Source organism: Oncorhynchus kisutch, linkage group LG29 (assembly GCF_002021735.2).
Source record: "Oncorhynchus kisutch isolate 150728-3 linkage group LG29, Okis_V2, whole genome shotgun sequence".
NCBI classification, from domain to species: Eukaryota; Metazoa; Chordata; class Actinopteri; order Salmoniformes; family Salmonidae; genus Oncorhynchus; species Oncorhynchus kisutch.
In genome coordinates this window covers 16498591-16524826 of record NC_034202.2, presented here as the reverse complement: position 1 = coordinate 16524826, position 26236 = coordinate 16498591, and the positions used below count along the sequence as shown (strand labels likewise).

At 44.2% G+C, this 26236-nt stretch overlaps 1 protein-coding gene across 2 annotated transcripts in view; it reads left to right on the top strand.

The window, feature by feature from the left end:
* The window catches only part of LOC109873666 (splicing factor, suppressor of white-apricot homolog), a 136424-nt gene that overhangs the window by 93609 nt on the left and 16579 nt on the right, over positions 1-26236 (top strand). For both annotated transcript variants that reach the window (XM_020465317.2, XM_020465316.2), the window contains exon 13: positions 887-1080. In XM_020465317.2, coding sequence (XP_020320906.1) covers positions 887-1080 — 194 coding nt within the window. The remainder of the gene's footprint in view (positions 1-886; positions 1081-26236) is intronic.

The window sequence follows — 26236 nt, the reverse complement described above, 5'->3', positions numbered from 1 at the left end:
CAATTTTGTTAGCCGTGTGGTTTGGCTTCAGACCAGTAAGTGTGAGCAGAGCCTGCTGAGCATCTGGTACATGCCATTAGCTTGGGCTAGTGTAAGAGTGGAGGTTGGGCCTGTTTGCCTGCTCACGGCCTGGGCGTTTGTGTGACTTTCATGTTGAGGCCCCTTTTTTGAGAGAATGGGGGGCATGGGGTGGGCAGGAGGGGCGTAGGTCTGATCTGAGTGGGCCTAAATGGGGTGTGGGCATGGTTGACTTGGGGGGTGTTGATTGGTGGGGGTGTGGATGTGGCTGGTGGTGCTGTGGTCTTGGATGTAGGTCCTCTCGGCGTGAGTCATCTATGTGTGGGGAGGGTGGTCCCGCAGGTCTGGGAGAGTGTCCATTGATCTGTTGCTCCTGTGTGAGGTGTTGGGGCTGCGGTTGGTGGACCTGTTCGTAAAGGCTGTCCAAAGTGAAGTGGTGGGCAAGGTAAACATTTGATTTTGAGGGACAGTCAAGGGAAATACTTGCTTTTACCTTCTGTATGGGAGCAGGGTGGAAGTATGGGTGGAAGTATTTTTGTGGTAGCAAGGTGGAGATAACCACTTGTCCGTTGGGGAAAGTAGAATAAGCTTTTTCAATCACTCCCTTTCCTGCTGTGCTCTTAGGTCGTGCCTGTGTGTTGGTCCTCAAACAGAAGGTCTAGGGCACACTGGGTGTATGGACACCGGAGTTTAGAGGGTGGGATCTTTTTGTAAAAACATGCTGGAAAATGCTGGTGTTCATCTGCTCTCTTTATCTCTCTCGCTTACCTCCCTTCCTCCTGTAGCCATGCAGAAGCGATTCTGTTTGTATGCTGCAGGAACCATTCGGTCTGTATGCTGTACCTGACCTCTGTCCCTCTCCATCTAGCCAAGCAGAAGCTAGAGGACCGTCTGGCTGCAGCCGCCAGGGAGAAGCTGGCCCAGGCCTCAAAGGAGTCCAAGGAGAAGCAGCTGCAGGCGGAGAGGAAGCGAAAGGCAGCGCTGTTCCTCCAAACCCTACGTAACCCCCTTTTTGGAGAGCCTGAGACCAGACGTCCTGACAAGACCACCGCCATGCCTGAGGTATGGAGGCATACACGCACACACTGTGGTAGTGAAAATCCCAGTAGCGATGAGCCAGGAATAGATGTCCTGTTCCTAATGGAGTCTCTTAATCAACCTAAGGTAGGTGCAGAGTCCAATTGACACAGCTGACAGTAATGTCACTCACACACTTTCCGAGACACCACATCGATCGTGTCCGGAGCAACCAAGCAGGGAAATGAACATGCACAGATACTGTCATCAGTAATATATACACACAGACTGAAAGAACACACACACACACACACACAGACACACACTGGGGTAAGTTTGAGAGATTAAGCCCAGACTTGTGCTCTGCTACGTCTGAGTAGTTGATGTGGATCGATGAGGGCCGGTGCTGTGTTGGGACTATGCTGCTGTTGCTGCTGCTTGTCTGCAGTCTGGGCTTTAATGATGGACACTGGCAGACTGGCTATCAGATTTATCCTGCTGTTCCTCAGAGTTTGAAAACACCTACACCCATTCGGTGTCCGTGTGTGTGTGTGTGTGTGTGCATATGACTGTGTGATTGTGAGTACACAGAGTTACGGCGAATACATGGAAAATGTAATCGAGTCGTCGCAATCACAGTGTTTGTATCACACACCCAACTCCTTGTCTCAACGGGTGGATACCTGCACTCTGTCCATATTAGCAAGGGCAGTGGGTTGAAATCTGTGGAATTAGACATAATTTCCCCAGCCGTTGAACGCCAGTGTGTAGGCCTGGAGGTAGACCTTTCTAGTGACGATTTCTCCAGGGGAAGATGCCTATTCTACCCCCTAACAGAAGAGAAGTTTCTGTTATTTTTCAATCGTCTGTGTGAACTCCTTTCTCCTGTCGGTTTCCTCCCAGTCTTAAGAAAATAGATTTACACAAGCGTTTGGGGAAATATGTACTTTTAGAGCCCTCGTTTTCATAAGTAGATATCTCTGTCCGCATCCGCATGTTATATTGCATTTTCAATATAAATCTAGCCCTAGATCCCTGGCTCTCCCTTTAGGCATTCCACTCCATTGCTGCCTGGTTCCCCCTTCCTCTCTATGTCTAAAGCAGCTCCAGTGTTAAGAAACATATCAGTGATAAAAAAAATGCTTGTTTATTTCCATCTTTAGTTTGTCCTCTCTCTCTCCTCTCGGCCCAACATGGAGGTGAGCGGCCTGGCCCACCCTAACGGCAGCAGTGAAAGATGCCCAGAGACCCACCGCCACATCTCACGACCCCCCCCCCCCATTTGTCCGAGGGACTCACTGATTTATGGTTCCTGTCTCCAAGGTTATTGCCACAGCAACAAAACCTGGAGCCGACCGTGCTGTTGGCACCTTGTCGTTGTTCCGCTGCGACAAATAAAACCCTAATTTACTTTTCCCATCAAAGCGGCCTATCAGGGTTGACTGGCAGAGAGGCTGTGATTTATGTAGACTGGGATGTGTTCTATGTACCTGTATACTTTTACTGGCTGCTTTTACAGTGGAGATGTACCTTTTAAAACTCTTCTCAGGAGGAGTGTTCTCAAGCAGCCAATCCCCTGCTGGGATTTTAACCCACTACCTTTGTGACCAGCGCACCTCCCTGTCAACACTTTGACACATCTGTGAGACGTAACTCCAGTGGTACAATGGGGAGGTTAAAGATACGTTTTGTTTTGTCCGGTGTTTTTGCCAAAGCGTTGAACTTTCCAAGTTTTTCCAACTTATTCTCAGGGCTCCGCTTGCCTCTCTCCTCGCCCTTGCCCTCTTTCTGTGTTTATGTTGCAGATATATCTCTCTGTGTTTGTGTGTGTGTATATGTGTGTTTACGGTGTGGAAGGAGAGATGTGCTTATGCTGTTCAGACAGACTCCGCTGTGCGCTGCGGGCACCTTGTTCACAGTGAGTTTACAGTGACTCATGGCTTGTTTGTGAGTCCATCTAAGCGTGCAGTGAGAGTGACCGCGAGACTGAGAAGCTCAAAGGATTCTCACAAAAAGGGCGAAGAAGTGGAAGAGAACTCTTCCTCAATAGAGCTACAGTGCCATCAAAAAGTATTTGCCCCCTTTCTGATTTTCTCAATTTTTGATACCGAATGGTGTCAGATCTTCAACCAAAACCTAATATTAGATAAAGGGAACCTGAGTGAACAAATAACACAACAATTACATACTTATTTCATCAACAAAGTTACGCAAAACCCAATGCCACTGTGTGAAAAAGTAATTGCCCCCTGTCGTGTCTTGGCTTACATTAATGTGATGATGATTGTTTAATCAAATCGATTAACTATGTTTAATTATTACGATAAATTACTCAAGTAACAATTAACTCATCAGCAATCTTGGGGCACCACGTAAAAAGTTTATGAAACAAGTTATTGTTTTCCGAATTAACTCTTAAAGATACAAATATCTCTTACATTTCAGTCATTCATTCATTGTAATTTACCTTCTATCAGTCTCATTCTGAATCACAAAATCCTTGGATATCTGCACAAATGCATAATGAAGAATCGGCGATATACAAATTGGCTTAATTATTTTACTAACTAAATAATCACACAGAATTACATAAACACACAAACACTATAGTTATTGGTTACTAACACAATGCAATGAAAAGTCCCTAGTAGACTAAACCGATTTTTTTCTTCTTCTCACCTTTATTTAACCAGGTAGGCAAGTTGAGAACAAGTTCTCATTTATAATTGCGACCTGGCCAAGATCAAGCAAAGCAGTTTGACACATACAACAACAGAGTTACAACAAACATACAGTAGAAAAATAAGTCTATATACAATGTGAGCAAGAGAGGTGAGATAAGGGAGGTAAAGGCAAAAAAAGGCCATGGTGGCGAAGTAAATAGAATATAGCAAGTAAAACACTGGAATGGTTGATTTGCAGTGGAAGAATGTGCAAAGCAGAGAGAGAGATAACAGGGTGCAAAGGAGCAAAATAAATAAATACAGTAGGGAAAGAGGTTGTTTGGGCTAAATTATAGATGGGCTATGTACAGGTGCAGTAATCTGTGAGCTGCTCTGACAGCTGGTGCTTAAAGCTAGTGAGGGAGATAAATGTTTCCAGTTTCAAAGATTTTTGTAGTTTGTTCCAGTCATTGGCAGCAGAACTGGAAGGAGAGGCGGCCAAAGGAAGAATTGGTTTTGGGGGTGACCTACTGGAGCGCGTGCTACAGGTGGGTGCTGCTATGGTGACCAGCGAGCTGAGATAAGGGGGGACTTTACCTAGCAGGGTGTTGTAGGTGACCTGGAGCCAGTGGGTTTGTTGACGAGTATGAAGCGAGGGCCAGCCAAAGAGAGCGTACAGGTCGCAATGATGGGTAATATATGGGGCTTTGGTGACAAAACGGATGGCACTGTGATAGACTGCATCCAATTTATTGAGTAGGGTATTGGAGGCTATTTTGTAAATGACATCGCCGAAGTCTAGGATTGGTAGGATGGTCAGTTTTACAAGGGTATGTTTGGCAGCATGAGTGAAGGATGCTTTGTTGCGAAATAAGAAGCCTATTCTAGATTTAACTTTGGATTGGAGATGTTTGATGTGAGTCTGGAAGGAGAGTTTACAGTCTAACCAGAAACCTAGGTATTTGTAGTTGTCCACATATTCGAAGTCAGAGCCGTCCAGAGTAAGTGATGTTGGACAGGCGGACAGGTGCAGGCAGCGATCGGTTGAAGAGCATGCATTTAGTTTTACTTGTATTTAAGAGCAATTGGAGGCCACGGAAGGAGAGTTGTAATGGCATTGAAGCTCGCCTGGTATGATGGCTTGTTACACCAAATGAAAAGAGAGCGGGAGAAAAGACAAAGGACTTCCCTATCGTACACACAGCTGATAACTATGCTCAGTGAAATGCTAATACTTTGCACATGGATGAACGCTCATTTGAAAATAATTGCAATGTATACTGCATATTTACGATTGTATGCCTTTGTTGTCTAGCTGTTGAAATCGCGGTCCATCTGGGGAGTAATTCGACAAACTCTCCGGTTGGTCCACCAGACATCAAATTATTTCGTAGTTGTAGCTTCGGGTGTCTGTTAGAATGGATCTTTCAGAGGAAGTGTTCGTTAGAATAGAGGGGTGGGAGGAAATTGTTCTTTGTCTCCTCTTCGGTCGAGTTTACTGGACTATTTTACATATACAGCTGCAGACTGTGAATGTGTAGTCTTGTAGAGATGTTCTTCTTCTCTGTTGAAAGTTTCAGCGTTTCTAGCCATTCTGTACATTTCAGCTAATGCTGTCGGTCTCATTGGCCTATAGAGTGGTAACCATTTCAGAGTGGCGGATGCACGTTCTCTGGTCTTTAGTTTTGTAGATTTCTTAACCATTCGTGACTTCCCGTCTGCCTGCTTGGTCTAATGTAAATCTTGTCAGAAGTGGGTTTTATGCACTCTGGGGAAAAGGGGTGTTCTGTGACGCCGACGTAATGTCTGTGCTCACGATGGTGTGGCCACTGACTTGGTTAAGACTTCATATGAAAAATAAGGCAGAGTTTCTACACAGTATTTACGAACGGTCATAAAACTGGTGGGGGGGAGAGAGAGAGAAGGGGAAGGAAAATCTGGCGCCTATGATCCTCACCCAGCAGGCCAAGTCATGACACCCCTTACACTCAATATCTGTTTGTGCCACCTTTAGCTGCAATGACTGCAACCAAATGCTTCCTGTAGTTGATCAGTCTTTCACAACGGAGGAATTTTGGCCCACTCCATGCAGAACTGCTTTAACTGTCACATACGTCGAATACAACAGGTGTAGACCTTACAGTGAAATGCTTACTTACAAGCCCTTAACCAACCATGCAGTTTTAAGACAAGTGTTAAGTTAAAAATAACAAAAAATTAAAAGAGCAGCAGTAAAATAACAGTAGTGAGGCTATATACAGGGGGTACCGGTACAGAGTCAATATGCAGGGGCACAGGTTAGTCGAGGTAATTTGAAGACTTACAGAAAACGTTTGACCTCTGTCATTGCCAACAAAGGGTATATAACAAAGTATTGAGAAACTTTTGTTATTGACCAAATACTTATTTTCCACCATAATTTGCAAATAAAATCATTAAAAGTCCTACAATGTGATTTTCGGGATTTTTTCCCCTAATTTTGTCTGTCATAGTTGATGTGTACCTATGATGAAAATTACAGGCCTCATCTTTTTAAAGGGGAGAACTTGCACAATTGGTGGCTGACTAAATACTTTTTTGCCCCACTGTATGTACATGTAGGTAGAGTTAAAGTGACTATGCATAGATAATAAACAGAGAGTAGCAGCAGCCTAAAAGAGAGGGGGGGTCAATGCAAATAGTCTGGTTAGCCATTTGATTAGCTGTTCAGGAGTATTATGACTTTGGGGTAGGAGCTGTTTAGAAGCCTCTTGGACCAAGACTTGGCGCTCTGGTACCGCTTGCTGTGCGGTAGCAGAGAGAACCGTCTAGGGTGGCTGGAATCTTGGGCAATTTTTAGGGCCTTCCTCTGACACCACCTGGTATAGAGGTCCTGGATGGCAGGAAGCTTGGCCCCAGTCATGTACTGGGCTGTAAGAACTACCCTCTGTAGTGAGTTGCTGTCAGAGGCCGAGCAGTTGCCATACCAGGCTTATCAGCTTCAGCTCACAGACGGATGGCCTGACATTCTCCTGTAGAAGTCGTCCACGTCCTGAGGCAGCAAAGCATCCCACTACCATCACCATGCTTGACCGTGGGTATAAGATTCTTACTCTGGAATGCAGTGTCTGGTTTTCTTCAGGCACAAAAAGGACCCATGTCGTTCAAAAAGTTACACCTTTGACTCATCTGTCTATAGAACATTCTTCCAAGTGTCTTGGTGATCATCCAGGTGCTTCCAGGTACTGTTTTGGTAAACTTGAGTCTACTTTCTGGACAAGCTGGGTCCCATTATGCCTGCCGAAAACCAGGACTTGAAACGAGTAGTTCATGCTTGAAATCCCACAAATGTCGCTAAGTTAAAGCAGTTCTGCATGGAAGAGTTGGCTAAAATTCCTCCACAGCGATGTGAGAGACATGAAGCATTTGGTTGCAGTCATTGCAGCTAAAGGTGACACAACCAGTTATTTAGTGTTAGGGGGCAATTACTTTTTCACGCAGGGGAATAGGGTGTTGCATAACTTACTTAATTAAATATATATTTTGGGGGGTTGTTTGTAAACTCAGGTTCCCTTTATAATATTAGGTTTTGGTTGAAGATCTGATAACATTAGGTATCAATTATATGCAAAAATGGAGAAAATCAGAAAGGGGGCAAATGCTTTTTCATGGCAATGAATGTCCCCAAAAAATAGCACTATCTGGTTAAGGAAAAGCAGTACAAAATAAATAAATGAAAAGCCCCGTTGGGCATATTCTCCTCCGCAGGGAAACACCGTGACAAGCGACACTAGGCCACTTCAAAGTGTAAATAAGATTCAAAGAAAGTGTTTGAGGTTGGGAGTGTCCTTCCACAGTGGAAATGCTGTTTGTCAGCTCTCTTATGTGTGCCCAATGGGTGACGTCCTTGCTTGGGGATGCTAACAGTCACCTGTTCAGCCAGGAGGAGTCCTGTCATGGCTGTGTCTTCTCTGTCACTCTGGCCAGCTGTGATGAGGGTGTTGAAGGACGTCTTCAGTCTGGACAGGACAGAAGGGTTCGGTATTATTGATGAGGATAAGTTGTGTTCAGGCTACAGGAGTTTGTTGAACTGCTGTTGTGCTTAATCAGGTGTCTCTGTAATAGTTTGAAACCACTGGAGAGCTTTGTCCATGTGAGGTAAAGCGATCTGAGCTTACGGTACTATGTCTCCACTAGAAGTACAAGTATTGTTTTCCTTTGCTTTAACGACGTCATAGACTTTGCATCAGTAGCTCAGTGAATGACGAACACCACATCTCATACAGTAGCCGTTTGAGAACACTGTAATGGCACTAACAACCCTTTCTCCTCGCCAGTGGAACAAATGGTGATCGTTGTTGTTTCACAGAGATCTCCTTACTGCCAGTCACTCCTTTGTGACATTTCTCCAAAAAGTATGATCCTTGTCCCCATGTGCAGTTGCAAACCGTAGTCTGGCTTTTTTATGGCGGTTTCGGAGCAGTGGCTTCTTCCTTGCTGAGCGGTCTTTCAGGTTATGTCGATATAGGACTCATTTTACTGTGGATATAGATACTTTTGTAACTTTCCTCCAGCATCTTGACAGGGTATTTTGTTCTGGAATTGATTTGCACTTTTTGCACCGAATTACGTTAATCTCTAGGAGACAGAACGCATCTCCTTCCCGAGCGGTATGACGGCTGTGTGGTCCCATGGTGTTTATACTTGCGTAGTATTGTTTGTTCATCTGTACAAACAATACTACCACTACGTGGTACCTTTAGGCGTTTGGAAATTGCTCCTAAGGATGAACCAGACTTCTGAAGGTCTACAATTCTTTTTCTTAGGTCTTGGCTGATTTCTTTTGATTTTCCCATGATGTCAAGCAAAGAGGCACTGAGTTTGAAGGTAGGGCTTGAAATACATCCACAGGTGCACCTCCAAATGACTCAAATGATGTAAATTAGCCTAACAGAAGCGTCTAAAGCCATTACATAATTTTCTGGAATTTTCCAAGCTGTTTAAAGGCACAGTCAACTTAGTGTATGTAAACTTCTGACCCACTGGAATTTTTGCCAAAACTATGGTTTGTTAACAAGAAATTTGTGGAGTGGTTGAAAAGTTTTAATGACTCCAACCTAAGTGTATGTTAACCTCTGACTTCAACTGTGTGTGTGTATTTTATCTAGTGTGTATTGTGTCTCGTGCATGTTGTGTGTTGTGGCGGTGAAGTTGGTTTAGTATTCCATTAGGAAGCCGCGGCACGGAGAGTCAACTGTCGGTAGGGTTCGACAGAAGGAGCACTATCGGCACACAGAAAGAGATTTACATTTATTTTGTGAGGCTTGCATTTCATCTGGGGTTATGGCTGTGACAGGAGCCCATCAGGAACACAGCGAAATACTGACCAGCTTTAGCAAGGGGCTGCCAGGGAAAATCATAGCGGGGGGCAGAGAAAGAGATTAGGAAAGGAGGTGAAAGAGAAACATTTGAGTCATATTTTTAGGAAGAGGTAAGGAGCGGTTTTTAAATCATTTCACGATTCGAATAGTATCATTCATTTGTCTGATAGCCTGACATTCTAAAAACGTGTTTTTTTCTCAATGTACAGTTTTAACCTGAGCACTGCTCAGGGCATTAAATTGTAATTGGTCCCCCCTCTGCTGCTATACCAGCCTCCACTCTTCTGGGCTTTCCGCGAGATGGAACATTGCTGCGGGGACTTGTTTCCATTCAGGCACAAGAGCATTCGTGAGGTCAGGCACTGATGTTTGGCGGTTAGGCCTGGCTCGCAGTTGGCGTTCCAATTCAATCCAAAGGTGTTTGTTGGAGTTGAGGTCGGGGCTCTGTGCAGGCCAGTCAAGTTCTTTCAAACCGATCTCGACAAACCATTTCTGTATGGACTGAAACAGGAAAGGGCCTTCCCCAAACTTTTGCCACAAAGTTGGAAGCACAGAATTGTCTAGAATGTCATTGTATGCTGTAGCGTTAAGATTTCCCTTCACTGGAACAAAGGGGCCTAGCCCGAACCATGAAAAACAGTCCCAGAGCATTATTCCTCCTCCACCAAACTTTACAGTTGGCACTATGCATTGGGACAGGTAGCATTCTCCTGGTATTCGCCAAACCCAGATTCGTCCGTTGGACTGCCAGATAGTGAAGCATGATTCCTCACTCCAGAGAACGTTTCCACCGGTCCAGTGTCCAATGGCGGCGAGCTTTACACCACTCCGCTTGTCATTGCGTATGGTGATCTAAGGCTTGTGTGCAGCTGCTCGAACATGGAAACCCATTTCATGAAGCTCCCGACGAGCAGTTATTGTGCTGACGTTGCTTCCAGGGGCAGTTTGGAACTCGAGGACAGACGATTATTACGCGCTACACTCTTCAGCACTCACCGGTCCTGTTCTGTGAGCTTGTGTGGGTTACCACTTTGCTGCTGAGCCATTGTTGTGCCTAGACGTTTCCACTTCACAATAACAGCACTTACAGTTGACCAGGGCAACTCTAGCAGGGCAGAGATTTTACAAACTGCTTTGTTTGAAAGGTTGCATCCTCTGATGGTGCCAAGTTGTAAATCACGGAGCTCTTCAGTAAGGCCATTCTACTGCCAATGTTTGTCTATGAGGATTGCATGGCTGGGTGCCCGATTTTGTGTCAGAAACGGGTGTGGCGGGTGTGAAATATCCAAATCCACTAATTTTGAAGGGGTGTCCACATACTTTTGTATATGTAGTGTATGTGTCTGCCAACTGGGCTTCCTGTGCTCCCTATCATACTCTCTTCAATGACCCAATCACGTCTTTCACTTATTATTCCTCATCTATTCTTTTTACTGTTTTGAAGTAGCTCATTGGCATGATGGTAGTTTACCATCATATAAAGATATGTTAAAAGCAGAGTTAAGTTCAGACTTTCTAGTATATTACTGCATTAATGATTATCTGTCAAATGAGACAAGTGTTCCTAAAACATTAGCAAAGCTACAGTGAATCTTATGATGAATAAAAATTTGATGGATAATTGTCCTAGAACCAAACGTCTTGGTGAGTCATGTCAACTTCTGCTCCCTGTTGAGTGGCGTAAGTGGGATGCCAGACTCTCTCTCCTGCCCCTTTCCCAGAGAACATGCTCTGTTCTTAGATAACCCAGCTTATGTCCCCCCCCTTCTCTCCTCCTCCTCTGTGGATGGATATCCTTGTCTGTAACGTAATACTCTGTTAAAGACCAGATCCTGCTGCAAGTTTAGCACGGATTGAACAGACTTGGAACAGATTACTTTTTTTTTTTTTAAACATACCTTTAGACACCAGTACCTAAACCTTCTATTCTCCGTCCATCCGCCTACCATCCTGCCAGCACTTCGGCCAAACGAGAAACGGCAGATCCAGATGTCCAAGACTCCTCGTTTCTAATCAGGAAACTAAGAAGTTCCTGGACAGCATTAGCCAGAGACACCTAACCGAACACTTAGGGCTCCTCTTCTCTTCATCTGAGTGTTTTATTGTACTCTGCTGTGAGAATTAGATTTAATGATTGAATAGAGCACTAATGAAAGCGTGCAGAAAGAAACCAGGAAGCAGCAGATGGAGAAAAAAAAACAAGAAATCTAGAGAGAAATGACACAGGCCTATTTTCTGTTTGTCATTTTTTTTGTTCTCTCTCTTGTTCTCTTCTCTGCGTAACAAAATTAGAGGGAAAGTTGCAAGTAAGTGAGGGATCGATAGCCTCATTTCCTGCGGCACTATCAGAGACTGTTTGGAGCTTTCAATCAAAACCCTGCTTCTGCTCACTTTATTTAGTTTAAAAATAAATTCAAGGCCAGAATTTTAAGAGGGCTCCCTGCTCGTACCATGACCTAAATGGAATAAATTGGACAGGGATTAGTTCTCTTGGTAGAACACTGAGTGTGACCTCGGCAAAACAGTGCTCTCGGAGAGGGACGATTTGCCATGGGAGGGAGGGCCCAGATGTTGGGGCCCCTCCCCCAAAAAGCTGAATTTACTGCATATGCTGAAATGTAGCTATCACTGACTTTACTCTACTCTCATCCATATTGTGGCGTTATTAGCGTTTGAGGCTGGGGGGAAGCACCTTGCAAGCCTTGTTAGCTATTTACTCAGATGTGCTGAAGCTGCCAGACACACAGAGGGCATCTCTCCCAAATGCTGGGGTATTTACTGAAAATGTATATTTGTTTAGGCTACATTTTATCCAATTTGAATCCCAAATTGTGACAGATCAGGCTTTTAGTCAGTCTGTTTTCTCCAATGAATTCAGATTTTGCAAACAGACCATGTGTGCTGATCAAAGTCGTAATTTCTGGTCCTACTTTTCACCTTGAATGTACTCCGTCTAATTAAGGAGTGTGTGCGTGTGCGTCCTAGCCAGCTGGCCACGGTGCGCTCTGTGCTCTCTGATGAATTGAGCCATAAATCGTTCAGCGGACGGCCACATCTCCCACTCTCCTACCCTTTGCTTGTATTGATTTATTTATAGAATCAATTCCAAGCAACAGGTTCATGAATATTGATGCCTTTCAATCTAATCTCTTAATTGATGGAGTTTGATACGTTCTAGTTCGAACACACACACACACACTTTTGGTAAATACTGTGTGTCTACTTATGTGACGATGTTTCGGTAGAACCATGTGTACGCAGATGTGTACCTGCCTGTGTTCGTAAGTGTGTGTGCGTGCGTCTCTCTCCCTTTCTCTCTGCCTCTCTCCCTCCTTGCCCAGCAGCCCTAGTCACTTCTGTCAAGAGCTGCTGTGATGTGAGCTGCTGTGAGGGGTAGCTTTCTAATTGATTGGGCTCTTTGTCTCTGTGCTGACATGCTCTGTTCAAAGGAAGGGCTTCTCTCCTGGGAGCCCTGTCTCTCTCCAGCAGGTAGCTCAGCTTCTTTAAAGGGCCAGCCAGAGCCCGGCAGGGCTAATTGACGTGATTAGAGACAAAACCAGGGTGGAGAGGTGAACCGCAGATACCGCTATGCTACTCCCCCTTTATTCCTCTCACGTGCTCACTTGCTCTCCTTCTGTCTCTTTCCTTCTGTCTCTCTCTTGGTCTCGCCTTCTCTCGCTCTCTCTCCTGGCTACAGCAGCTCTCTGTTGGCATGTGTGTATCTGTGTGTACTCGGGCTCTATGTGGAGCGGTATGAAGGGGATCATTGGATGTTTTATATTGATATTTTAATATTTGCCTGGCCTGGCCCATAGTTCCCCACTTTCCAGGTATTCCAGGGATAAAGGGTTCTTTTTTATCAGAGCCTGTCAGGCGGACAAAAGCACCCAATCTGGTGGCTTTGTTCTGCAAAACGGCTCTCGTTTGCCCAAATAAAAGGGTTAATGATTTCCCCGCTTGGCCATATAACTTACATTTAATTGCGCATTAAAGTTTTTGGGGAAATTGTGAAAGCTTACCAGCCCGCCCGTTTCTCTTTCTAATTGGGTTTCAAGCTAAATTTTGATTATGGCTTCTGTGATTGCCCCAGCAGATAAAGGATCAATGCTTGTGCCATTTGAGGTCTGTAACCCATTAAGACAGCCCTGTATGGAGGGAGGGGACATGAGATTGAGACTAGAGGTCAACCGATTCATCAGGTATTGAGAGTGATTTGTAACCTGAATCAAGGCCAAAACATTTATTTCTGTTTTTAGAGGGAGAGAAACGCGGTGACAATTGTGCGCTGACCTATGGGACTCCCAATCATGGTCGGATGTGATACAGTTGAAGTCGGATGTTTACATACACTTAGGTTGGAGTCATTAAAACTTGTTTTTCAACCACTCCACAAATTTCTTGTTAACAAACTGTAATTTTGGCAAGTCGGGTTAGGACATGTACTTTATGCATGACACAAGTAATTTTTCCAACAATTGTTTACAGACAGATTATTTCACTTATCATTCACTGTATCACAATTCCAGTGGGTCAGAAATTTACATACAATAAGTTGACTGCCTTTAAACAGCTTGGAAAATTCCAGAAAATGATGTCATAGCTCTAGAAGCTTCTGATAGGCTAATTGACATAATTTGAGTCAATTGGAGGTGTACCTGTGGATGTATTTCAAGGCCTACCTTCAAACTCAGTGCCTCTTTGCTTGACATCATGGGAAAGGGGGGGGGGTGCTTTGCTGCAGGAGGGACTGGTGCACTTCCAAATAGAGAGAATCATGAGGGAGGAAAATGATATGAATATATTGAAGCAACATTTAAAGACATCAGTCAGGAAGTTAAAGCTTGGTTGCAAATGGGTCTTCCAATTGGATAATGACCCCAAGCATACATCCAAAGTTGTGTCAAAATGGCTTAAGGACCACAAAGTCAAGGTATTGGAGTGGCCATCACAAAGCCCTGACCTCAATCCTATAGACAATTTGTGGGCAATTTTTTACTATGTTTATCACAATTCCTGACATTTAATCCGAGTTTAAATGTATTTGGCTAAGGTGTATGTGAACTTCCGACTTCAACTGTACATCATAATAATAATAATAATACTTAGAACCTAATTTAGAAATGCATTTGATGATCGAATTCTCCCTCTACCCTCCTAGGCAAGTCGATTATCCAGCTACCTGCTAATAGCCATAATGGCACTGTACAAGGTGACCGTGTGTGTTTGAAAGAGTACTTTCCTGTAAGCAACCATTTGTTTACCTACATTAGACAACTTTTTTCCAATATTCCTGTAATTTAGTCATATTTATTCCCATGGTAATTCGTTATGGATCCATAATTAAATAAACATCTGCATTTTGAGAGTATTTCTATCATAATTTTGTTGAAATACTCTTCTGCTATTTTGAGTTAGAAATGTAACACTTCAGAGTACTTAAACATCAAATACATTGCAGGTTCACACCTACAGTAGCCGGGCTATAAAGAGTCTATTGTCCTGCTAATCGAGCTACAAGTGTTTGAAAACCTGTTTTCAAAATGCCACCAGCTGTCCATCACTATTGTAAATAAAAACATAGCGTCTTGTTTACATCTTGTTTACATTCTTTATTGTAACCACAATGTCACAAACATTTGTATCCACCTTTCCAATTACTTTTAGTAATTTTATTTATAGTATGGTGTTTATATTCCGAGAAAAACAAAAAACCCTCTGGGTTTCCATTAGGATGGAACGGAAAATATGGCGCGGTACAACGAGGCGTTTGGGAGTAGGCTACACAGTACAGGGCTATTTAGCTGAAGAATCCCTGTGTCATGCGGGAGACCCGGATTCACTTCCCCGACTGGGAGGAAGGAGTAGGCTGTCCTTGTAAATAATAATTTGTTCTTAACTGATTTGCCTAGTTAAACACTATCAGAAAGAATGTTAGTACTCATTTATTTTTATTTGAATCCTAAGCCATGAATGAGTGAGTCACTCATCTTTATGTAGGTGCCGCCATATGACTGTTAAAAAAATAATAATAATTAAAGTGACCGATTGTAAAGGCCAAAACGCTGGGCCAATTGTGCACCGCTCTATGGGACTCCCAATCACGGTTGGATGTGATGCATCATAATAATAATACTACTTAACCTAGAACCTAACTTAGAAATACATTTGACGATAGAATTACCCTCCTTCTAGGCAAGTCGATTGTCCAGCTACCTGCTAGAACAGTGGGAACGTTTCCCTAGGCAGTGCCATTATTAGTGCATTGCCCCTTAGTGTTGCTTTGTGCGACCCAGTGTGGCAGGGTGGGGGTCCTTCCCATTGGCTAGGTCTGTCTTCTGTGCGTGGCTCTGCGGCCCATCTCGTGCCTTGAACCGTACGCGCTTTCAGTGGATACAGCTGGAGAACTGCAAGGCAATTCCATTATATTGTCCTGCTAATAACAGGGTTAATAATATATCTGTGGGAATATCCAAGGGGCTTTTATATAATTCTAAATTAATAATAATAACCGCTTTTTTTAAATAACAATATTTTTGAGATTATTTTGTTTTCAAATAACGTCAAACGAGCGAGAAAGGCCATTCTTGAACATGGAGTGAGACATTGTTACTAATTTGTAATTAAAGCCAGTTTGTTATTTAGAATTATTTCTTTGTTTTTAGAGGAAGAGAAACCAAAAACCTACAGTCATCTCACGGGTCTCCCAGTTGAGGCCGGCACTGGTATTGAACCAGCATCTGTAGCAACACCGCTTGCACTGCTATGCAATGTCTACAACGTGAACGGTCGGGAGTGGCCTACAGTACGACAGTAAGAGCAAAATAATCCTAACAAAATAAAATAATAAAAACCTTAGTGTAACACCAGTTTTAGTAAGTAATACTGAAGTCGTTCACAATTATCAGTTTCATGTTGTCCGTTCATTGTTAGAGACACAGTAGGACACAAAAGCCTAATCAGTGCTCTAAGTCCCCCTTCCGCTGGTCTGGAGCAATGAAGTGGTGGCACAGGGTACCATACTAAACCACAAATTACCTCTAAGTACCACAGCATAATCGCAAAACTTTTAGTGGAGCAACCACTGTACCATATCATATGCAGACAGAAACATATCATCAGTAGACATAATTGCAAATTGTTAAATTCTTCCAATGGAAATAAAAAAAGCAATTTAGTTACAAATTTAACTTTACTTAAATGAGTTGACTCTTCACATGGGATGATTTCTCTGAACAACAAAAGAAAGTGAATATTGAATGATTCCCAATGATCCATCTCATCTCCCAAAAATGTTTTCAACATACATCTCAGGCTTCCATGTCTTCTCCCTGGACCTCCTCAATGTCCACCTCTTGAACATCAGACTGAGGTCTCATCTTCACTGTCACTTTCCAACCTCATCATCAGGCTCAAAAAGCCTTGAAATTTGCCCGGATGGTACCAATTTTTTTAACCCTTATATTGGTCAGCCTGTTGTGTGCTTTGGTGTGTGTGTTCCCAAACAAGGACCAGTTGCGCTCTGAGGCGGCTGATGTTGGTGGGATTTGGAGGATGATGGAGGCAACCGGGGAAAGAGCCTCAGATCCACAAAGTCCCTTCCACCAGGGGGCTGATGAGATATATTGGCACGACTGCCATATTGCATCTCCATCCCAAAGCCCTTGCTTGGAAGTGTCCTTCGCCAGACTGCCAAGAACTTTGCCCTCATCCAGGCCAAGGTGGCAAGACACAGTAGTGATGACACCATTGGCCTTGTTGATCTCTGCACCCGACAGGATGCTCTTGCCAGCATACTTTGTGTCCAACATGTACGCTGCTGTGTGTATGGTCTTCAGGCAGTGGTCTTCACGCTTTTTGATATATTTCAGAACTGCAGTTTCCTCTGCTTGGAGCAACAGTGAAGTGGGCAGGGGAATATGGATTTATTCTCTTACATCTGCAAGCAGAGTCTGAACATCAGACAGGATGGCATTGTCTCCCTTAATCAGTGCAATGGCTCCTGCTATAGGTTTCAGGAGTTTCAGGCTGCTTACCACTCTCTCCCAAAATACGTCATTCTGGAGGGTCCTCTTGATGGGGCTGTCCATATTGGCAGATTGTGATATGGGCATTTCTTGCAGAGACTCTTTCTCCTCCAAGAGACTGTCAAACCAGATGACACACCACCCCAACAGTTGTTGCTGGGCCGCATCAATGTGGTGCTCTTATTCTTCTCACTTTCCTTGGTGAGGTAGATTGCTGCTATAACTTGATGACCCTTCACATACCTAACCATTTCCTTGGCTCTCTTGTAGAGTGTATCCATTGTTTTCAGTGTCATGTTGTCCTTGAGGAGAAGATTCAATACACGAGCAGCACAGCTAATGGGTGTGATGTGAGGGTCGGACTCCTCCACTTTAGACCAAGCAGCCTTCATGTTCACAGCATTGTCTGTCACCAGTGCGAATACCTTCTGTGGTCCAAGGTCATTGATGACTGCCTTCAGCTCATCTGCAATGTAGAGACCGGTGTGTCTGTTGTCCCTTGTGTCTGTGCTCTTGTAGAATACTGGCTGAGGGGTGGAGATGATGTAATTAATTATTCCTTGCTCACGAACATTCGACCACCCATCAGATCAAATCAAATCAAATTTATTTGTCACATACACATGGTTAGAAGATGTTAATGCGAGTGTAGCGAAATGCTTGTCTGCTGATTGCAATAGTCTGCTTTCTCTATGATTTGCTTGACCTTCACTTGAACTCTGTTGAACTCTGCATCTAGCAAATGAGTAGATAAATCATGTCTGGTTAGGTGGGGTGGTTGCTGGGCGGAGAACATTCAGAAATCTCTTCCAATACACATTGCCTGTGAGCATCAGAGGTGAACAAGTTGGATACACATCTCGAGCAAGACATTCATCAGCATTTCTCTGACTACGTTCCTCCATTGAGTCAAAAAAACATCTGATTCCAGGAGGACCATGAGCTGTTGCTATCGACAAGGTGTCTGATTCATCATTTTCACATCGGATAGAAGTAGAGGGACTTGTGTCAGAGGGTTGCTTGTTGTGAGCGCTGAGGGAACTTGGCCAGATGATTCTGTATCTTTGGTGCATTCTTCACATATGATTTGGCACAGTTTTTGCAAATGTACACAGCTTTTTCTCAGCTGCAGTGAAATGTCTCCACACATCAGCTAGTGCCCGTAGAATTTTCATGTAAAGATTAGAAAAAACATTGTATAAAAATAAATATCTAAAATACAATTCCATATACAGATAAATAGTTAAGCAGTTAGATTAAACAAATGTTTAAAAATGAAACGTATGTAAACAGGTGAATTAACACTCCTCAGTTAGCAGACTCAAGCAAGCTAAAACCCACATGGTAGCAAAAACGAACTACCAGAAATTGTTAACAAGTTCGAAATGATTTAAACACACGGTGTTGTAGGCTACTATTTACTAGTTAACCTTTTGCGACGAGCAAACCCGTATCCGGGAGCGTAATCATAACCTCAAATGCATTAGCATAACGCAACGGACATCAATACCCCTGTAAACTTTTCCTATTCATGAAAATCACAAATGAAATGAAATAAATATATTCAAACACAAGCTTAGCCTTTTGTTAACAACACTGTCATCTCAGATTTTCTAAATATGCATTACAGCCAACGCTAGACAAGCATTTGTGTAAGTTTATCATGGCATAATGCTATGCTAGGCTCTGCTGGCATAGTTAAGTCATATGCATAGTTAAGCATCTTTTCATGACAAAATAGCTTGTTTAAAACGGGAACGTTTTTCATCCAAAAATTAAAATAGCGCCCCCTAAATCCAACTGGTTAACTTCCTGTGACTCTCAAACCCGGATCCGGGAGTGTAATCATAGCCTCAAACGAATTAGCATAACGCAGCGGACATAAATACCCCTAGAAAAATGTCCTATTCATGAAAATCACAAATGAAATATAGTGAGACACAGCTTAGCCTTTTGTAAATCAAACTGTCATCTCAGATTTTCAAAATATGCTTTACAGCCAACGCTAGACAAGCATTTGTGTAAGTTTATCATGGCATAATGCTATGCTAGGCTCTGCTGGCAGCAGGCAACATTTTCACGAAAATAAGAAAAGCAATCAAATTAAATCATTTACCGTTGAAGAACTTCAGATGTTTTCACTCAGGAGACTCCCAGTTAGATAGCAAATGTTCCTTTTTTCCCAAAATATTATTTTTGTAGGCGAAATAGCTCCCGTTTGTTCGTCACATTTGGCTGAGAAATCGACCGGAAATTGCGGTCACTACAACGCCAAACTTTTTTACAAATTAGCTCCATAATGTCGACCAGAAACATGGCAAACGTTGTTTAGAATCAATCCTCAAGGTGTTTTTAACATATCTATTCGATAATATATCAGTCGAGACAATTGGTTTCTCATAAGAAGCGATTGGAAAAATGGCTACCTTTTACGCAAGATTTTCTGCGGGAGACATTGTGACCACTTGCTAAATGTGGTCCCTTACGGCTATTCTTCAACATAAATGCGTAAAAAGACATCACAATGCTGTAGACACCTTGGGGAATACGTAGAAAACGTAAGCTCATTCGTAGCTCATTCACAGCCATATAAGGAGTCATTGGCATGAGGCGGTTTTAAAAAATGCGGCACTTCCTGATTGGATTTTTATCTGGGTTTCGCCTGTAACATCAGTTCTGTTGCACTCACAGACAATATCTTTCAGTTTTGGAAACGTCAGAGTGTTTTCTATCCAAAGCTGTCAATTATATGCATAGTCGAGCATCTTTTCGTGACAAAATATCTTGTTTAAAACGGGAACGTTTTTTATCAAAAAATTTAAATATTGCCCCCTAGTCGTAAAAGGTTTTAAGTGGATCCCTCAAAAAAGGTTTGCTGTTGTAAGCTAACTTTTTGATGAATTTAAGCAAAATTCCCCAAAGTCCAGGGTTTAACTTCCCATGGAAAATTTCTCCCAAAATTCTGGAAATTTAATAGAAAGTTTCCTACCCTTTGAAAACCTTAATTGTCATACAGTAGATGCTATAAAGTCCTATAGTCATCACACAGCTGTTCATGTGGAGTAGAATGACTGACTGTCAGATTACAGTTCATGGATTACATTACAGATGTGTTTTTTTCTACTTCCAGTCGGGAGGGGTCTCTCTCTGGCCACCCACTCATTCCCTTTTTCTCTCATATGGTCTCGCTTGCTCTCTCTCTCGCTCTCTGATAGCGAGAGCTGGCTATTACCTGACCATATGCTTGGACCGGGGGAGTTTAAAAACACAGCCAGGTTCTTAGGAGCTGGCAAATCCCCTCATCATCTGGCGACCCCAATCAATTTGCCATGTGGTGAAGGGGTGCTGATCTAAAGCCTCCTAGTCAGATTACAGCTCTGGCAGCCCCAGACCAGACTCAAACATTGCACAATCACAGGCCTCTTCTCTTGATTCTAGCCCTCTGTCTCAGCTCCATTCACTTAGGCATGGGTGATGTCTCGTGCCCAATTTCCATAAACTATGGTCAAAAGCAGTGTTTTTGTTTTCTGAGGCATTACGAGCTAACCTATACCGTGAAGACTCAGAAGTCAGTCGTTAAAGTGAACATACTGGTCATTGGCTACTTTAAAAAAAAAATGTAATATCTTATAATAGTGTATGTGGTTGTCCCACCTAGCTACAGTTGAAGTAGGAAGTTTTCATACACCTTAGCCAACTACATTTAAACTCAGTTTTACACAATTCCTGACATTTAATCCTAGTAAAAATTCCCTGTCTTAGGTCAGTTAGGATCACCACTTTATTTTAAGAATGTGAAATGTCAGAATAATAGTAAAGAGAATGATTTATTTAAACTTATTTAAATTTCTTTCATCAAATTCCCATAGGGTCAGAAGTTTATATGCACTCAATTAGTATTTGTTAACATTGCCTTTAAATTGTTTAGCTTAGGTCAAACATTTTAGGTAGCCTTCCACAAGCTTCCCACAATAAGTTTGGTGAATTTTGCCCATTCCTCCTGTCAGAGCTGGTGTAACTGAGTCAGGTTTGTAGGCCTCCTTGCTCTCATATGCTTTTTCAGTTCTGCCCACAAATTTTCTATGGGGTTGAGGTCAGGGCTTTGTGATGCCCGCTCCAATACCTTGAATTTGTTGTCCTTAAGCCATTTTACCACAACTTTTGAAGTATGCTTGGGGTCATTGTCCATTTGCGACCAAGTTTTAACTTCCTGACTGATGTCTTGAGATGTTGCAACACTATATCCACATAATTTTCCTTCCTCATGACGCCATCTATTTTGTGAAGTGCACCAGTCCCTCCAGCAGCAAATCATCCCCACAACATGATGCTGCCACCCACGTGCTTCGCTTCTCCAGCATGCCAGTGATCATTGAAGGTGAGCATTTGCCCACTGAAGTCCGTTACGATGCCAAACAGCAGTCAGGTCAAGACCCTGGTGAGGACGAGAGCATGCAGATGACCTAGCCTGAGACGGTTTCTGATAGTTTCTGAATGTATCCTTCGGTTGTGCAAACCCACAGTTTCATCAGCTGTCTGGGTGGCTGGTCTCAGATGATCCCGCAGGTAAAGAAGCCGGATGTGGAGGTCCTGTGCTGGTGTGGTTACACGTTGTGAGGCTGGTTGGACATACTGCCAAATTCTGTAAAATGATGTTGGAAGCGGAATATGGGAGAGAAATTAACATTACATTATCTGGCAACAGCTCTGGTGGGCATTCCTGCAGTCATGTCAATTGCATGCTCCCTCAAAACTTTGACTTCTGTGGCATTGTGTTTAAAACTGCACATTTAAGTGTCCTTATATTGTCTCCAGCACAGGTGCACCTATGTAATGATTGTTCTGTTTAATAAACTTCTTGATATGCCACACCTGTCAGGTGTATGGATTCACTTGGCAAAGGAGAAATGGTAACAAACAGGGATGTAAACAAATTTGTGCGCAATGTGTTTTTTGTGCGTATGGAACATTTGGGACCAACACTTTACATTTTGCGTTTCTATTTTTGTTCAGTATAATTACCCGTTGGAGGGCTGTTGAAATAGATTTTTCCCAGTTGGTTGTGGTAAATCCCCACTTCCATCTTGGTAACGAACGCACCAGTATACTGCCTCCTTCTTAAGTGCCAGATACGCATTTGTGATTGTCATGAAGAGGGCGTGTTTCTAGCACCGTTCACCGCCCATTCCGGGGTAATGTGTTGAGGTGCCACTGTTAAGTAAGCGCAACACAGGGTGCATTTGCCAATTTATTGAAATTCATTTGGCTTTTGCTTGCTTATTTCGAGCAGGTACTACATGTTTGCTGAAATGGGTACAAGAGGAAAGTTTGTTACATGGCTTAAGCACTTTCACAAGGTGCTGCCTGAAACCCCCTATTCTCAATCACAGAGACGCATATCCGCGGCTATAAACCAAAGACTATTCCAAAAACAGCCTACCTATCTGTTTCTTTGCGTTTCCGTCTTGCTCCGTTATACTGAGGTGATTTACGGCCTAAATGTGTCAACGTATTTGAAGTGTTGGCAGCTGCATAGTCTATTATCCACAAGTCGTTGTCCATCTCTGTCGTAATCTACTGGGAAGCCAAAATGTTCCCAAACTGTAAATTTAAACTAAGATTAGAATTTTTATTAACGTTAATGTTTTTTTGAGCTCAGATTTAGTCACACAGCGTATGCATAGCCTATAGACCTTCTGTTTTCATTTTGTACATGTCTTTTTTATGTATTCATTGTAGTTCACAGTGCCGACCAATCCGAGGTGCCCTTACCAAACGGTTCGATATAAATACATGTACCATTACACCCCTACCATTCTGGTTTTAAATGCTCCCACAACGCCTGTCTCTCTCTCAGAACCTGGAATAAAGTCAAGTCATATCTTTTTTTTTTTACTTTCAACAAGCATTTCTTATTTGTTCAGTCTGGGCGTGTTAGGGTATACTTTCATCCTGTTATAAACGTACACTATGGCTACACTATTTGTAGTCACCTTGATTCTTTTGGCCATCCTTTGTAAACTCTGTCTACTACAGCATCGGATACAGCGCTGTGAGTGTGGACGGCGGTTTGCTCGCCTTGTTTTCCCTGGCTGTCACAGTTTGTGTTTATAGTATCCATACTATCCTCCTCACATTCCACAGGGACGCTCCCAAACACACACACACACACAACTCTGAAACACCAGGAGAGCCGCAGCGTCGAGCCAATTATTGCTTCAGCCAATGTCTTGCTGTTGTAACGGAAGCCGTCCCAGAATTGGCCACAAGTGTGAATTATTGATTGATTACAGGACCAGATCTTCAGATTTAGTTCCGTTTCCTTGTAAACATATTGAGTCTGTCAAAGCCAGTTAATTAAAGCCTGTGAAGAGTGGATGGCAGAGCTTGAGCCGTTACTGGGTGGGATGTGTTGCAAAAAAGTGCAGGCAACGTTTTTGGTGCTTCAGAGTCATTGACGTGGCCCATATTACAGTATGACAACAGGCAAGGTGACCTGGAGCAGTTTGTTTGCACACCGAGAGTTGTGGATTCTGGCTACACTCTCTCTCTCTCTCTCTCTCTCTCTCATCGCCCTCTCTCTCTCTCATCATCCTCTCACTTTCATCGACCTTCTCATTCGCCCTCTGTCCATTTCGCTCTCTCTTGTCCGCCCTCGCTCAAATGTTTTACTCAATATCTGTCCCTCTGACACCCCCTCTCGCTCATGATTGACTGCGTTCCTCTTCCTCTTCATCCATCTCTCTCTACTATCCCTCTCTCAAACACACTCTATCCATCTTCCTCCTCTTTCCGTGTCCTCTTCTCCCATACACTACATGTCTCTCCAGTGTGGAGGTGTGCTTCACAGAGGTCAGGCTACACACTCTTCTCTCCCCATGGCTCTGGGGGATAAGCCTGCCTAAATGTCATTCTAATTTTAACCCAAAACCTCCTTGAAATATCCCCCCAGCCATCCTCATTATCTGCCTTGAGCCACCGCAGCGTACCGCATCACACCGCAAAATACTGATACCCGAAAACTTTATCAAAGCCAATAACACAGAGCCCTCTTCTCCTCTCTGCCTCTCCTCTCTGCCTCTCTCCTCTCTGCCTCTCTTCTCTGCCTCTCCTCTCTGCCTCTCCTCTCTGCCTCTCTCCTCTCCTCCCCTGCCGTGCGCTTGAGCTGTCTAGAGCAGATTGGGAGGGGGGGGGGGAACGTGGCTCTCTCGCTCGCTCCACGTGAGGGAAGAAGGAAGAAGAGGAAAATAAGTAGTCCTGTTTCACTATTAATTGGGACAGGGTAGGTTATAAATATGCTGTTAAGAGAAGACATTGTGTCCCGGTTAAGTCGAGGCTCCTGAGAGCTCATTTGACCCACTGTCGCCGGAGCTGAGTCTCTGCAGATACTGCGGCAAACTCTGACACACACACACTTATGTTTTTCTTTCTCTCTCTCTCTAACACACACATACACACTTTCTTGTTCCACATATGAACACTACCATACCCAAAGTCCCCACTATTGCACACTCCCAACCCACTGTCTCTCTCCTCACGATGGCGAAGTGGAAGTTCGATGGCGTGTGACGCTACATTGATTGATTGAGGCCCAATTGTGATGTTGGATCCAGTGGCGGGCAGAAGACCTAATTTAACCAGACAGACACATACTGAAGTAATTAGAGGCACTTTCGTGCTGACAGTGGAGAAGGGCCAATTATGTTTTGTAAGCCAGGCAGGCAGGGCAGGGCAGGGCGCTAGCTATCAGGCTGCATTGTGTTGTGTAACCAGCATCTTTTAATTAACAACGGAGTAAGTCTGAGGGAAGAACCACAACCAGAACCAGCTCATGGCGAGCAGTTATCATGACCCGAGGACAGAGCTAGGAGTGCACGGCCCCAGAACTATGACTTAACCTTTTACCTGGGTCGGTCGAGTTCACACGCAAGCACAAAATCATACAGACACACACACACATACACACTCAACATTGATTGGAGACACAGGCTGAATTTAGATAATGTCTCCCAGATCACCATAAGCCTGTGGCTGCTCCTATTGATCCGTCGGCAGATGTACAAACACAGGAGGCAGGAATCCTCCTCGCTCTCTCTCCTTCCCTCCCTCTCGCTCTCTCTCCTTCCCTCCCTCTCGCTCTCTCTCCTTCCCTCCCTCTCGCTCTCTCCTCCCTCCTGCTCTCTCTCCTTCCCTCTCTCTCGCTCTCTCTCCTTCCCTCCTCTCTCGCTCTCTCTCCTTCCCTCCTCTCTCGCTCTCCTCTCCTTCCCTCTCTCTCGCTCTCATCTCCTTCCCTCTCTCTCTCTCTTCCCTCCTCTCTCTCTCTCCTTCCCTCCTCCCTCTCGCTCTCTCTCCTTCCTCCTCTCGCTCTCTCTCCTTCCCTCCCTCTCGCTCTCTCTCCTTCCCTCCCTCTCGCTCTCTCTCTCCTTCCCTCCCTCTCGCTCTCTCTCCTTCCCTCCCTCTCGCTCTCTCTCCTTCCCTCCATCTTCGCCTCTCTCCTTCCCTCCCTCTCGCTCTCCTCTCCTTCCCTCCCTCTCGCTCTCCTCTCCTTCCCTCCCTCTCCGCCGCTCTCTTCTCCTCCCTCCTCTCGCTCTCTCTCTCCTTCCCTCTCTCTCTGCTCTCTCTCCCCCTTCCCTCTCCCTCTCTCATCGCTCTCTCTCCTTCCCTCTCTCTCGCTCTCTCTCCCTTCCCTCTCTCTCGCCTCGTCTCCGTCCCTCTCTCTCGCTCTCTCCTTCCCTCTCTCTCGCTCTCCTCCTTCCCTCTCTCCTCTCTCTCTCTCTTCCTCCCTCTCTCTCGCTCTCTCTCCTTCCCTCTCCTCTCGCTCTCTCTCCTTCCCTCTCTCCTCTCTCTTCCCTCTCTCTCGCTCTCTCTCCTTCCTCCTCTCGCTCTCTCATCCTTCCCTCCCTCTCGCTCTCTCTCTCCTTCCCTCCCTCTCGCTCCTCTCTCCTTCCCTCCCTCTCGCTCTCTCTCTTCCCTCCTCTCGCTCTCTCTCCTTCCCTCCCTCTCGCTCTCTCCTTCCCTCCCTCTCGCTCTCTCTCCTTCCCTCCCTCTCGCTCTCTCTCCTTCCCTCCTCTCGCTCTCTCTCCTTCCCTCCCTCTCGCTCTCTCTCCTTCCCTCCCTCTCGCTCTCTCTCCTTCCCTCTCTCTCGCTCTCTCTC